The sequence below is a fragment of the Aedes albopictus genome, chromosome 1, assembly GCF_035046485.1.
Source record: "Aedes albopictus strain Foshan chromosome 1, AalbF5, whole genome shotgun sequence".
Lineage (NCBI taxonomy): Eukaryota > Metazoa > Arthropoda > Insecta > Diptera > Culicidae > Aedes > Aedes albopictus.
The window spans coordinates 118,594,588-118,608,023 of record NC_085136.1 but is presented as its reverse complement, the minus strand read 5'-3'; the positions used below and the strand labels follow the sequence as shown (position 1 = coordinate 118,608,023).

The 13,436-nt window shown below is 44.8% G+C and overlaps 1 protein-coding gene across 1 annotated transcript in view; it reads left to right on the top strand.

Annotated features, from left to right (window-relative positions):
- The window catches only part of LOC109402233 (endoplasmic reticulum resident protein 44), a 44,592-nt gene extending 38,154 nt beyond the window's left edge, over window positions 1-6,438 (top strand). The window contains exon 7 of the mRNA XM_019674872.3: window positions 4,916-6,438. Within this exon, the coding sequence (XP_019530417.2) occupies window positions 4,916-5,072 (157 nt within the window). The 3' untranslated portion in view covers window positions 5,073-6,438. The remainder of the gene's footprint in view (window positions 1-4,915) is intronic.
- Window positions 6,439-13,436: the final 6,998 nt, after the last annotated feature.

The following is a 13,436-nucleotide window of genomic DNA, read 5'->3' as shown; positions in this document are numbered from 1 at the left end:
TGTGTAAACCTTCTTCTCGCCCTCCTGGGATACCGAATGCGGTTGCCGGCAATCCAGTATCTGGACAGGAGGTAGAGAAGGGTTATGGAAACGACCACAGCCTTGCATGATCGTTTCGCAGGTCAAAGATGCGTCGGCGACCTTCCCCGAAATCTCTATCGACGCGCTCGGAAGGTAAACGAAGTACTCAAGTGTAAACAACTCGCAGGCTACAATCTCATTAGCGTGTTTTCGGTCGCCTACTGTCACCCGAAGCTTAGCTGTACCGACCATGTCAATGGAGACAACGGAAGAATACCGCTTAAGCTAGTATGACACTCTTTGACCAATGCCAAATATTTGACCACTTTTGACAGTTAAATTTTGACCAAGGTGTACCTGGCAAACACAAATATTTGTCACTCTCGAGAAACGAATAGGGACAAACAGAACCAAACAACCTGCCAAAATTTATCTGTCAAAAGTGGTCAAATATTTGGCGTCTGGGCAAAGAGTGTAATAGCACCTTTAGTCAGATCCTTGCTGATTTGAACGGTGTTCAAACGTTTGCCTTTGGGTCGGAAGAAAACAACATATGGCCCGCCAAAGTCGGGAGGGTAGGCATTGAGGCGGGGGGACGTGGAAACAGATTTGCTGTTGGTGTCCATTGGAGAAGCAGCAGGGTGAAGGGAGACAAAGGGGTTAGCATTTATATCGCCTTGTTGGCTCGAGCAATCCGATGCCAATAACAAAGCTTCGCTGATGTGGTACGACGTACCCCCGCCATCATTGTCATCGCCCATTGTGGCAGCTAACTACCACCACGGGGCACTCAAAAATCTCAAACTAACACTTATCACGGGGACGAAATAATCAAAAAACAAGGGACAAAATTAACTGTACAGGGAAAGTGAGGAAAAAAAAAGAAAAAAAAACTGCTTATATACCAAATTAAATCTAATCAAAGAGACAGTGGAGAGGAGGGAACAACGAGGGGTAACTTTGAATACTTAGCTTTGTGCTCTAAAACAGAGGCTCGACGACGACAGGTCCAAGCGATGGGAACGCCCGCACTGGGAGGAGGCGCGCGGTTGAACGCTCTCTGCTCTTCTCTCGGTGGGCTGCTGCTGTCGACGACGATGAGCTTGGGTACTCACTGGAAGAACCCGATCACGGCCGCGCGAGCGGCGCGGTATGCGGGGGGTGCTGCACTGCTGTGCTCGATAATCGGTCAATGCGCCACGTGATATAATGAAAACGTGAACTTTACTCAAACCAAACGAACTTTTGCGGCAAAATTTGTGGCCTAGCCAACCGCACGCGTCCCACTAGGGATTATCACTTAATAACTTGATCACTCGGAAACACTAGCACAAAAAAAGCCACCGAACTGAAAAGTATCGGGAGACAAACCGGACGAACGAAAAGATGCGACTGTCTCGCACGAACGCTCGCCAAAGAGTGAACACGGGTCGCTTGACACCTTGAATTGGGGTTAGTAGTCCTATTCTTAGCCGGCAACTACGCGGCTGACTCGCAAGCGGGGGGGTGCGTCAGGCCCCAGGACATCCGTCCCTGTTGCCCCAAACATCCGTCCCTGCTGCCCCAGCTGGCAAAGGTATGTGTCGTGTTTAGTGCGCTGGTCCTGACCTCGAAACGAAAAACCTGTTCTCCTTAAGATCATCTACGAAGAGTGGAAGGACGATCGTTTTCGATGAAGCCGGATGTAGCATTTCCAAGGGTGAGAAAGTTGTGGCAGTTGGAAAGATCTCCGAAGTGCGAAGTGTTCAACTCACGCACTATGCAAATCTGGCGCAAATGGCAGGCCATTCGGAAAATTGTCAACATGCGTGGCACAGGAGATTCTGCCACAGAAACCCGGAAACTGTCGGTGAGCTGGAGAAAACTAAATCTGACGACCTGCTTCAAGATTGTGAATTAGGGAGTCAAGGCAGTCTGTGAATATTGTTTGGAGTGCAAGTTCTCAAAATTACTGAAAAGATCCGAGAAGAAGACGAAGCAACCACGGACATGTGTGGATCAATGAACACTCCAACTTCAGGTGGGTGTCGGTATTTTATGGCTCTAACGGACGATTTCAGACGCTATTCAGTGTTGTACTTTCTCCGATGCAAATCAGAGGTCATCGTGTTTATCAAGCAGTACGTGCAAGAGATGAATACGCGGTTCGGCAGGCTGCTAATATCAATTCGATCGCACCAAGGTGGCGAATTCCAAAATCAGTCATTTGCTACGGTCTGTCGCCAAGAGGGCATTCAGCAGTAGTTGAGCACCAGCCATACGCCTCAGCAGAACAGAGCAGTTGAAAGAAAGAACCGATGGTTAGTCGAGATGGGGAAACGTCTGTCAAGATGACGAACTAATATTGGGCTTAAGCAATCAACACGTGCTACCTTCAAAATATCGACATCGAAGCCGGACGTCAATGATCTGCGATTGTTCCGATCGCAGGCCTACGTGTATGCCTATTAAAGCGTAGTCTCTGCGGGCTGAAGCAAGTGGGACGCATCTGGAACCAGAAGATATAGGACAAACTGAAGTGGCTTGGATACGAACCATCCGAGGTAGATCCGTGTCTCTACATCCGAAACGTCGATGGAGTGAGGCCGATCATTTTGCTGTACACCGACGATATACTCAACAGAAGTTCGGACAACGATGAGTATGAGCGGGTGTACTACTACCTGTCGAAACACTTCAAGCTCACGGACCTGGCGGGCATCATCAATTATATGTATGGGCATTCAAGTGCGAAGGATGAATTTCGGATTCTTTCTGAATCAATCGGCATACATTCGGAAGCTTGCCGCCTGGTTGGCGCTTTGCTGAACGTTGTGGTATGCACCAGACCCGATATTGCGATTGCGGCGTCCATCCTAGGGCGCAAGGACAGTCAACCAACCCTCTGAAGGGGACTGGATCGAAGCGAAGAGCATCCTACGGTGCCTTACATCTACGGAGAATTTGAAACTAGAGCTCGGTGGAACCAGTGAGCTTGAAGGATTCGTTGATGCAGACTGGACTGGTTATAAAGTTGGCCGTAAATTCAACTATTGGTTAGTTTTCAAACTCGGAGAAGGTGCCATCAGTTGGGCTGCCAGGCGATAACAGTGCGCCAGTTGGTCACATATTGACACTCGGTTCAACTCCGTGAGGGAACCGATGTCAAACGACATCATGGAAGTTCGATATTGTCCAACTGATTCGATGATTATTGACGTACGATTTGGCGACGTACGATTTAGTGAAGAGAAACGAGTTATGGCATATTATGATCAAATATGGTTTTCCGGCGAAGCTGATTCGACTGATTCGTGTGACACGTGCTGACGGATCGAAATCAAGTGTACGGGTTTGCGGATGAAATTTCGTCATCGTTCGTAACCTTAGGTGGACTGGAGCAAGGCGATGTTCTTTCGAACTTATTGTGCAACATAGCACCACAGACAAACAGACGTAACACCTTGAACGATTTTCATGGAAATCCATCGCCCAGTTCATGCTACCATCACCTGGTGGAAAAGTTGCACGAATCACTGTGTTGTGCAATATCGTCAACAGAAAGCGTTAGTGTGAAACGTCAAACGCATAGAAAAATGATGTGTGCGCCTCTGGTTGTGAAAGCCACAACTATGAAAATTTAAAATGATCGTTAATAGCGTGGTCGATGGAAATTTCGCAAGTGTTACGTCTGTGATAGCACTTTAAGGAGCTGATATGCAAAAGTGCGGAACCATTGCCACGCGGTCACATATAATAATGCTCCTGCACTTTGCGGACGATATCGAAAGCATAAGAGGCGTTCATATCTTTTAAGAGGGAGGCTGCGAGGATTGGACTTACGATAACACCACAAAGACCAATACATGATTGCTGGTGGTCAACGTCGGTTCAGTCGTGGCTGTGGTGATGGACGAAGCGGTGCTAGGTGATGAAAAGTTTAATGTTGTGGAAGATCATGGTACTCTAGTGATCTGCGATCATGATGTTACCCACGAGGTGAGAAGACGGATTGCGACTGCGAATCGAGCCTTTTCTGTCTGCGAAACCAGCTGAAGTTTCGTAGACGGCAAACGAAGAAAAAACTCGCGTTGTACAGGACTCTGATTCTTCCAGTCCCTTTATACGGCTATGAATCGTGAACGTTGAGAGAAGTTAATCGGAGAGCCTTTAAAGTTTTTGAACGTAAAGTGTTGCGAACAACACTCGGCGGTAAACTGGAGGACGGTATCTGGCAGCGCCGATGAATATAGTGAAGCGAAAAACTCGGAATGGCGCGATGGGCTGGGCACGTAGCTAGTATGCCGGAGGAACGACAAGCTAAAATTATATTCAACAGAGAACCATGAAGGGGCATGGGATCGCGAGACATCCTTATTCGTGCTAACCGGTCATCCTTGTGGTTTATGCAAAAGGATGAAGCGCGTAACCCTCATCAATAATACTGTACCGTTAGACACTGTATAATGTCCAATCAATGCTTTCAAGCAAGCTCACGAAGTACCACGAACATGCTGAGGAGTTGAAGCAGGTGTGTTATCTGGAGGACGTCCGTATGGTTTCGTTTGTTCTTTCGGCAACCGGAGTTGTCCCTAAATCTCTTCTGAAGTCTACGAGCTAGAATTGAAGCAAGAACTGAACAGTGTTCAACTTCGAGTTATTCTTGGAACCTTAGTAGGTGGTTCCTGCATCAACACACTTTTAAGCCAAATAGTTTATATTTATAGCCTAACAAAAAGCCTATTTGTGGTTTAAATGTTTATTGAAGTACAGCTTTCACTAACTCAATATGTACTGAACATACAGATCAAGCAAGAGTTTGTCCTTATGTGCAGCGTATCGTGACGAAAATCGTCAATTTTGTAACAGTTGTGTGATTTTCTTTGTTTTCACGTGTCCAATTTATCCCCCACAGCGAATTCCACTACGGTCCGGACCGGAACGACGACAACACCATCGAGGTGGTCATGATCAATGGAGACCAGAAGAAGGGCACCACGCCTCCGGAATCGACCTTCAAGAACCTGGGCCCGTCGAACAAGCGGTACACACTGCTGAAGGATGAACTGTAAATATGTGTAAGTTGTTGTTGTTGTAGAACGAAGAAAACAAGAGGCACAACCAATCCAACCCAGACAACACCGAAACATAAACTGAGAGGAAGGCGAAACCTCGATGGTTTCCAAAGTTTTTTTGGAAACAGCTGTAACGCAAGATATTCTTCTCTTCTTCCTAGCTAAGACCATATTTACTTCTTTGAAGTGTTTTTCTAGAATTTTCCTCAAGGTCGTCCAGCCTTTGTTCTCTTTTTAGAATAATCCATCCAAACAAAGCTATAATCCAATCCGATAGTGAGATCCAAGTATATTCACCTGGTGTGATGCAACTTCAACCGGTATTTGTCTTCAAAATCGCTTTTTTCCAAGATTTTTCTTTCAATGTAGCCCCAAACCTGTCTCATATAAGACTAACACCCTGTAAGCATTACCTGTACTGTGTTTGAGTAATAATAATTATTACTTGATTGTAACCTACATAGAAAATTGGTAAAACTAACCCAAATCCAAAATAGGACAAAACACAAACACAATCTCTAGCGCTACGACAGGTTTGAAAATTCTTAAGCATAACGAAACAAAGATCCGGGAGTGAATGTGAATGCACGTGGCAATATGTGTGCGACTGATTGCTGCTTTTAGCTGTAATAAGTCTATATAATATTTTAAACCGTTTTCCGCATGAATACTATTTTTTCTGGTAGCAGTGAGCAATTATTGGATACAAAGTCGTCAAAAGCTGTTTATTTGGAACGATGGAATTCCACCGCAGAAATTGCTAGTTGTGACCTGCGCAGGTTTCTTGATAGTCATGATTTGTCTTACATGATAAATCAGTGACAGAAAATGCCACTGGTACTAATACTATGCAACGCTATTTTCTATGCGAGGCATTATCGGATGGAAACCTGCGCAGGTCCAGGGAGAAATTATCGGTTACTTCTTCTGAATCCATTGTTGCCCACTGCGAAATAGTAAAAACTTTCCGAGTTATCTTTGAACCACTGAACAGCGAAAGTGTCAGCCCACATTAACGATTCGGCAGCAGAAAATGGTGCGTTCGGTGCATTAGTAGGTACAACAGCAGTTGTAGACGGGTCGCGTGGCAAGCTCTGCCCAAAAGAATAGTTGATGATGATATACAACAAGCAAACAAGCAAGCAAGCAGACATGTAGTGAAGTGGGTTCGAGAACAGTGATACTTAGTTACACATTTTATACGGTACGAATGAACTAATGTTAGGTAAAAAAACAACACTAAACTAATTTATAAAACCAATCAAGAAGCGGTCAAATTGAACCAGAAAGGCTAAAATGTGTAGCGATAGTTTTTTTTTTGTTAATTCGTACTACAAAAGTCTGTAAAATAAAATCTGATATAATAATGTGTCGCGTCATTTTGTAACGGAAAGAAAATTCATTTTCATACCATATGTTAAGGCCTTCAACACGAGCGTGGCAATAGTTGGCCATGCAATTGTTACACTATCATTGGACAGAGTTGCCGATGTTTCACACAAAGAAACAATAAATTGAGCTTGAGAGAGCTAACCGTCCTCAATGTAAACAACTCGAGAGTTCCCAACTTAAAAAAGGGTAATTACGGAGCCAGCTAATTTCATCGAAGAAGGGAAGGAATGTTAGTGAGGATGTCAGATAGTAACCCGACTAAAATGGTTCTCGAGAGTCATCCGACCGGTACAAGACGACGTTGAGCGCAGCGAGTTAGGTGGGTCGACTAAGTGGAGGACGATCTGCGGACCCTACGCAGAGTGCGGAACTGGAGCCAAACAGCCATGGACCGAGTGGACTGGAGACGGCTCAAAGACGGCTACTATGTACAGCAGAGACCACCCCGGCCTTAGCCTGATCGGTAAGGTAAGTAATGAATCTTCATTGAATGATTCGGTATCGTACATCTGATTTCGATTCATACCAGCGTTGCATGAATCAGTACAATCGGTTTCGTCGGAAAACCATGTTCTACCATTATCTAGCATTACTGACGCTGAATCGTACGCCGCTTTTAAACCAATCAAAAGATTGTGGCTCTGGCCCCCATGGTGGCTCCCGAAATTTATTTAGAATTTGTCGCTGAGTAAACAAGTGATCCGTCGTTGATTGGTCCTCCTGAAGAACAGCTTGGTATTTGCCGATGAGGGATTCCTCCAGCGGTCTCAATCTGTTGATGGCTTACATCTGCAAATAAAAAAGATTGTCATTCCACTATTACTGCTTGAAGAAACCAGTTCTCTTATTTACGAGCCTTCAGCACCGTGTCGTTTTATCTCAAGGAAGCTTCTGCAAGCTCGAAGCTTGGTGTTTCTTCTGCAGCAGGATGCATCTCAAGATTCAAGAATTCCACGAAGCTTAACAACTCCAATTTTGAAACCTGGTTAGCAACGTATTGATCACACCCAAACAAGCCCTCCTGAAGTAAGGACGTGTCAGTAGGTACCTGAAGCTTATCAATAAAATAACTGGAGCGGACCTGGTGTGATGGTTAGAACACTTGACTATCACGCCGAAGACCTGGGATCGAATCCCACTCCCGACAAACTCGCAAAATGTGAGTTTTTCCTTCGGAAGGGAAGTAAAGCGTGGGTCCCGTCCAAGGATGGAAATCTAGTGATCATGATCAGATTTCGAATGTGTCGCGGTCGAACGGCATCGCGCGATCATAGCAACAACGATAACATTTTGTCGTCAAGCATCATAACAAACTTCGGTCCGAGAAGAATGATTCGCTCGGCATGTGCGGGCGCGATGCGATCGTTATCATGAAGTCGAAATGATAAATTAGTGATTTCATTCACTTTTTGGACATTCTTGGTGATTTAACTTCCAGATATGCTTATGAACGTATCATTTCGAATCATGAATGCGGCTTACGGGTGCATAAGTGGCAAACAATGTGATGAATACAATTTATCATGACTTGTAACATGATCCGATAATGGGTCATCACGCGATAAAGCGTGCATCAGATGCTTTAATTGTTCTGTGATACGAGCACGGTGTGAGGCGTCGGCATCATGCTGCTGCAAGAACAAGGCTATCTTGGATTATTCGTATCCTGTATCATTTATCGCTTGAAGTGATTTTCTGCCATCCTTGGTCCCGTCCCGAGATGAACTAGCCAAAAATCTCGTTAATACAGATAAAAAAAATTGATCTTGTCCGCTACACGCGTGTTCTTTTTTGAGTTCTGGAAACTCTTCAGGTGATAAGCACCATGATGAAGGAGAGTAGACAAACATTTGAGAAGGGCGTAACAACCATTCCAAATTTCTGCTTCTCCAGGTCCTCCTGAGCGTATTTTCTATTATTCATGCAATCTCTGACCAATAACTGGTAGAGCAGATTCTACTCTTCCTGATAACGGGAGAAGTTTACACAAATAAAGTGAAATACGCCTAGGAGGGACGGAAGAAGCTGAGGCGTGCAATGGTTGTTCCGCCCTATTCACATGTTGGTCTAGCAGTTCAGGAATTCATCAGCTCAGAGGGGACAACTTTGCGAACTGGCAGTACAGAGTTAAGCTACACCTGGAGGTCGTGGAAGTATCTGAAGCGCCGGAGCAAGATGTACCTGTAGCGGACTCGGAACGGAAGACATTTCTTCAAATGAACCGGAAGGCGAAATCAACGCTAGTGAGCTTTATCGCGAATGAATGCTTGGAGATAGTCTGGGAGACGCAAACAGTCAAGGCTATGATGTGGAAGGCGCTCGAGGATACCTTTGCAAAAAAGTCTGTGGCAAGTCAGACGGTATTGCGGAAGTAATTGGCCAGGCTCCGGATGCGAGAAGGATCGTCGACGAGAACTCATTTCTGGATGTTTGGTTGGTGCGATAGTTGAAAACGGCGGGTGCGAAGTTGGAGGAGACTAATTTAGTGTAACAGCGTTGGAGAACATGAACGAGGAGATGTAACAGTCCGATCGTCGTGAAGATCCGGTTGATGGTAAAGGCGCAGCTTTTGCTGACGGAAGAACCATGAAATCAAAGAAGCTCATTGGTGAGTGTCATCGGTTCGGCGTGAAGCCGAAGAAAGGCCAGGGTAAAGCTAATGCAGCAAGTAAAGCAAAGAAGGTGTCGTTTATTGTGAATCAATCGGAACTCGTGCAAATGTTCAAGAAACTTGTCTACGTGGATTCGGGATGTAGTGATTCAGTTAATCGCAAGGAATATTTTCAGACTGAATTTCAGACGAATTTCGAAGCATGCTGATTGATTCAAGAATGCCTAAGGACACGTGTGTGAAGCTGCACTTACTGCTACGTACCTGATCAACATAAGTCTGACGGCTGTTACTCCGCAGAAGGTTACACCAGACGAACGTTGGATGTAAGTTAAACCAGATATAGAGAAGCTGCGAATCTTCGGGTGCAAGGCCCATGCTTGGGCCATACCGAGCCACCTGAGAAAGAAGCTGGATGATAAGAGTCGTGCAGCAGTCATGACAGGTTATGATACCAACAGGTACCGTTTGCGGGACAGATCATCAATCGAGATGCTAAAGACGTAGTGCACGCTGGTTTCCAGCACAATGTCGAACTAAAGGATGATGAATACGAAGAGGCAGAGAACTCATCCGGTGATGAGCGCAATGGATTTGCAGAAGAGAAACCAAATCAAGTAAAACTTGGTGCGCTTTCTTCGAAACTCAGATGTGAAGACTGTGTAGAGTCCAACACGAGGAGCAACGAACGGGAGCGGAGGTAAATTTCTGAATTATTTCACCGGTTTAATTACGACATCTGCTGTTAACGTTGAACTTTTCGTCATTGAAATCATCAAACATTTGAAAGCAGTTTTTTCGTTCAAAACAAAAGTTTTTGCTACGAAAATATATTCATTGTACGCCACAATGTGGAATGAGGAATATAATGCAGTGAATATATTTTCATGATCCTTGTTTTGATTTGCAGCGAAAAAACTGCTTTTTATTTTCCGAAAAATGATGACGGATGCTTGAGCCTTTAATCATCCTCCCACCCACATCCTCCGAATTCCTGTAATAATGATATCATTGACCGTGACGATCGTGACTGTTGCGTTGCTACTATAAATAACGAGCTCAAATCGATGAACGGCAACAGAGTGTGGAAACTGGTTCGATGTCCTGCTGAAGCAAGGCCGTTGCAGTCCAATGGGTTTTCTGTACGAAGCATGACGAGAATGACAATATACGATCAGTCATAAAGCGAGACTCATTGTCAAGGGCTATCTTCAAAACCCTGGAATGGATTTGAAAGATACCTTTGCATCAGTGGCGAAGCCGACTACCATAAGAACTGTGCTAGCGGTCGGAATTCAGAAGACGTAAAAACCTCTGCATGGCGAGTTGCAAGAATCGATCTTCATTATTGTTCCGAACGGCGTGAACCTGGTGACCTGGTGTGTCAGCTTCAGTAATCCCTTTATTGCCTTAAGCAATCCCCCGTTGCTGTGCGTGGAAGAATGCTACTGCCCCAGAGTACTGCCATTGAGAAAATCCCTGCAAAGTTTCGCATGGAGGAATGCAACTCAACTCGAAGTCCAATGGAACTACTGCTGAAACAGAATACTACAGAAACAATCCAGCAACCTTATCGGGAACCTTACTAGGAAGTCTAATGTACTGCATGATGTGCACCCGGCCAGACCTCTGCTTCTCCGTTGGGTACCTTGGAAAATTTCAGCAGCAGCCTAGAGAACGACTATGGACAGAACTGAAACGAGTGGTGCGATACTTGAAGGCTAGGGGAAAGACACTGTGCATACGAGAGCAACTCTGAGAAATTCTGAGTTACTCTTTTTATCGATGATCGACGAAATTTGTTGAAAGACATCCCTAATACTTATGACACACAGGTGATACAAGAATCACTGTACAATTGCGCTTGAAATGAGTGTTATACTGAAAATTTTCTGAGTTCAAGTCAGTCTTGTTAAAATTTTCTTGACACTGCGTACCGTTGTCCAGGAATCACACTCGTATCACATGTGTGTCCGGGGTATAAAAAGCAATTTTCATTAAGCACGCGCAACACTTTACAGTTTGACATTGGAGCCAGATCACGCTTTGGCATAAATGGGAGAAATTCTGAGGAACTGTGAGAAATTCTGAACAACACCTTGAACACAGATTTGCTCTCGTTAGATCTGTCTTGCCCCTAGCTTGAAGGGATCACTAACAGTTGACGATGAAGTTCGAGAGACATGGCTTCATTTTCAAAGTTTACGGGAATATGGTGTCTTTGTCGAGTAAGAAACAGCGCCTAGGGCTAACCGATCGAGAGGGGGTGTAATCGAAGATGTCTTTGTTCAAGCGCGTAAGCATCGCTTTCGTGGATGACAAGTCACGCTGGTTGTTGACGTATTTTTTTTAAATCAAAGTCAGATGCTGAGGCTATCAAAACTAGGAAAAGGCGGAATGCTCATAACAGAAAACAGAAGAGAATACGTAAAGGCGGGTTTCAAGAAGTACATGAGGAAATATGGAATCGATCACCAAACAACAAATGTGTACCGCCCCCAACAAACATTTGAGCTGTGCAACTGCTGAACAAACAGCTCTTGAGCAAACTTCAGCTTAAGAAACAAAATTCAGCTTGAGCAAATTTCAGCTATCTCTGTTTCTTGAAGTCGAAGAAGCATGGTCCCTAGTTCCAAAACAAAGTCCAAAGCAAAAACGCAAGAAGTGGAACGTAAAATACGAAGAATGTGTTCTGACGAACTTCGACGAATAATCCTGATAGACCACGTGCTGGCCGACATTGTTCGGACGTCATCAATGTGAAATCCTTGCCTTCCTGAAAAAAAAAATTGTGAAACGTACGACAGACTTCACTGGACTGGACACGTAGTGCAATTGTCGCAAGAAAGAATAGCGAAAACAGTATTCAGCATGAAACCAGGTAGACGACGTCGCGACTTCATGAGCGGCTGCGAACGCGCTGGCTGCACGCGATTGAAGAAGATCTGCGATCCCTACACCTTCGAGGAAACTGGAGGAACATCGCCCCCCAACTGATGAAGATGGTGCTCTAATATGCACTGGACGTTGGAGTAAAGTTAGTTTGTAGCCAACAAGGTATCAAGGCAAGAAATATTGTTCACTTCGTCTTATCATAAAATTGATGTTGAATAAAAATGTGAACGACAATGAACCAACGCATAACAAACATGGACTCGGTGTTGTTATTTATGGGAAATGCCACCATGCGCACTTTCGAAGCACCAGAAGTGACAAAAATACTCTCGGTATGTATATAACACAATTTGAAAGTCAGCTTCCGAAACCGAGATACATGGCCCAATTTCACAGTTTCGTAACGCACTACTCTGATGCTCATCGATTGAACGAATGCACATGATGACTGCTAATTGCCTTATATTCGATTGCACGTTCTTACGTTTCGCGCCGCGATATTACGAGCTTGTGGCGCGCGCGCGGCGCGCAGGAAGGAAAGTCCGAACCGAACAACCCTCTGCTCCATGGTCTCAATTATGGCACATCGCATCGTTTTTTTCTGTTTTGGAAAACAACCAAATTAGGTTCCACCACCACCTCAAATTCTACTATTCATGTATGAAAGGTTGGAATCGACTGTGGGCAACGGCCATCCATCCATCCGTCATCGCGGTGAAACACAGTCAACCGACGAATGTAATTGGATTTGGCGTAACAGCTGAAGAGAGATCAGAGACCTTCAGCTGCTGGACCCAACCAACGACGACGTTGTGCTGCCATGTCGTCTTCCATTTTTCAAGACCGCACACAATTTTAAATTGAAATTGCATTGAAGGCGGAACCATACGCATCACGCATCGCTATGCCATGCTGATGGTTGCAATAATTCACGCGCGCCTTTCAACTGAAGCGCTAAAGCAATAGAGTTAATAAACTATAGAGGACGAATGTCGCTGCTGTTCCCTTTGTTCTCGCTCGCAAACATGTCGGGTATCTATCTGTCAAACTGCATACTTTTTCGCCAGCAAGAGATGTTTCGGCAGCGACGCCAGCGACATTCTTCCTCTATAGTTTATTAACTCTATTGCTAAAGCACTCGGTCGATTGAAATATTTCATCAGCTCCAGAGTTTAACGGCTAGCGACGCCCGCGACGCCGCCGATCAAACAAAGCCTTCGACTTCGTGACTCGTGGGAGAGAGGAACGTCGCTTACACGCTTGAAACTCTTCACACAAAATAAGAGTCTGACTTCCTGAACCTTTCATTAAAGTTATTGGCGCCGGTTAAAAGCCGAATTCGTTAAGTTTTACCAAAAGGTTGTTTCACTTTGCCAGCTGCGAAAACAACGGTTTTTGTTAGTCATTGTTTGATTCTAACAAATTTACCGTTTGATACAAGCGATGCATTTGGCTTAAAAACA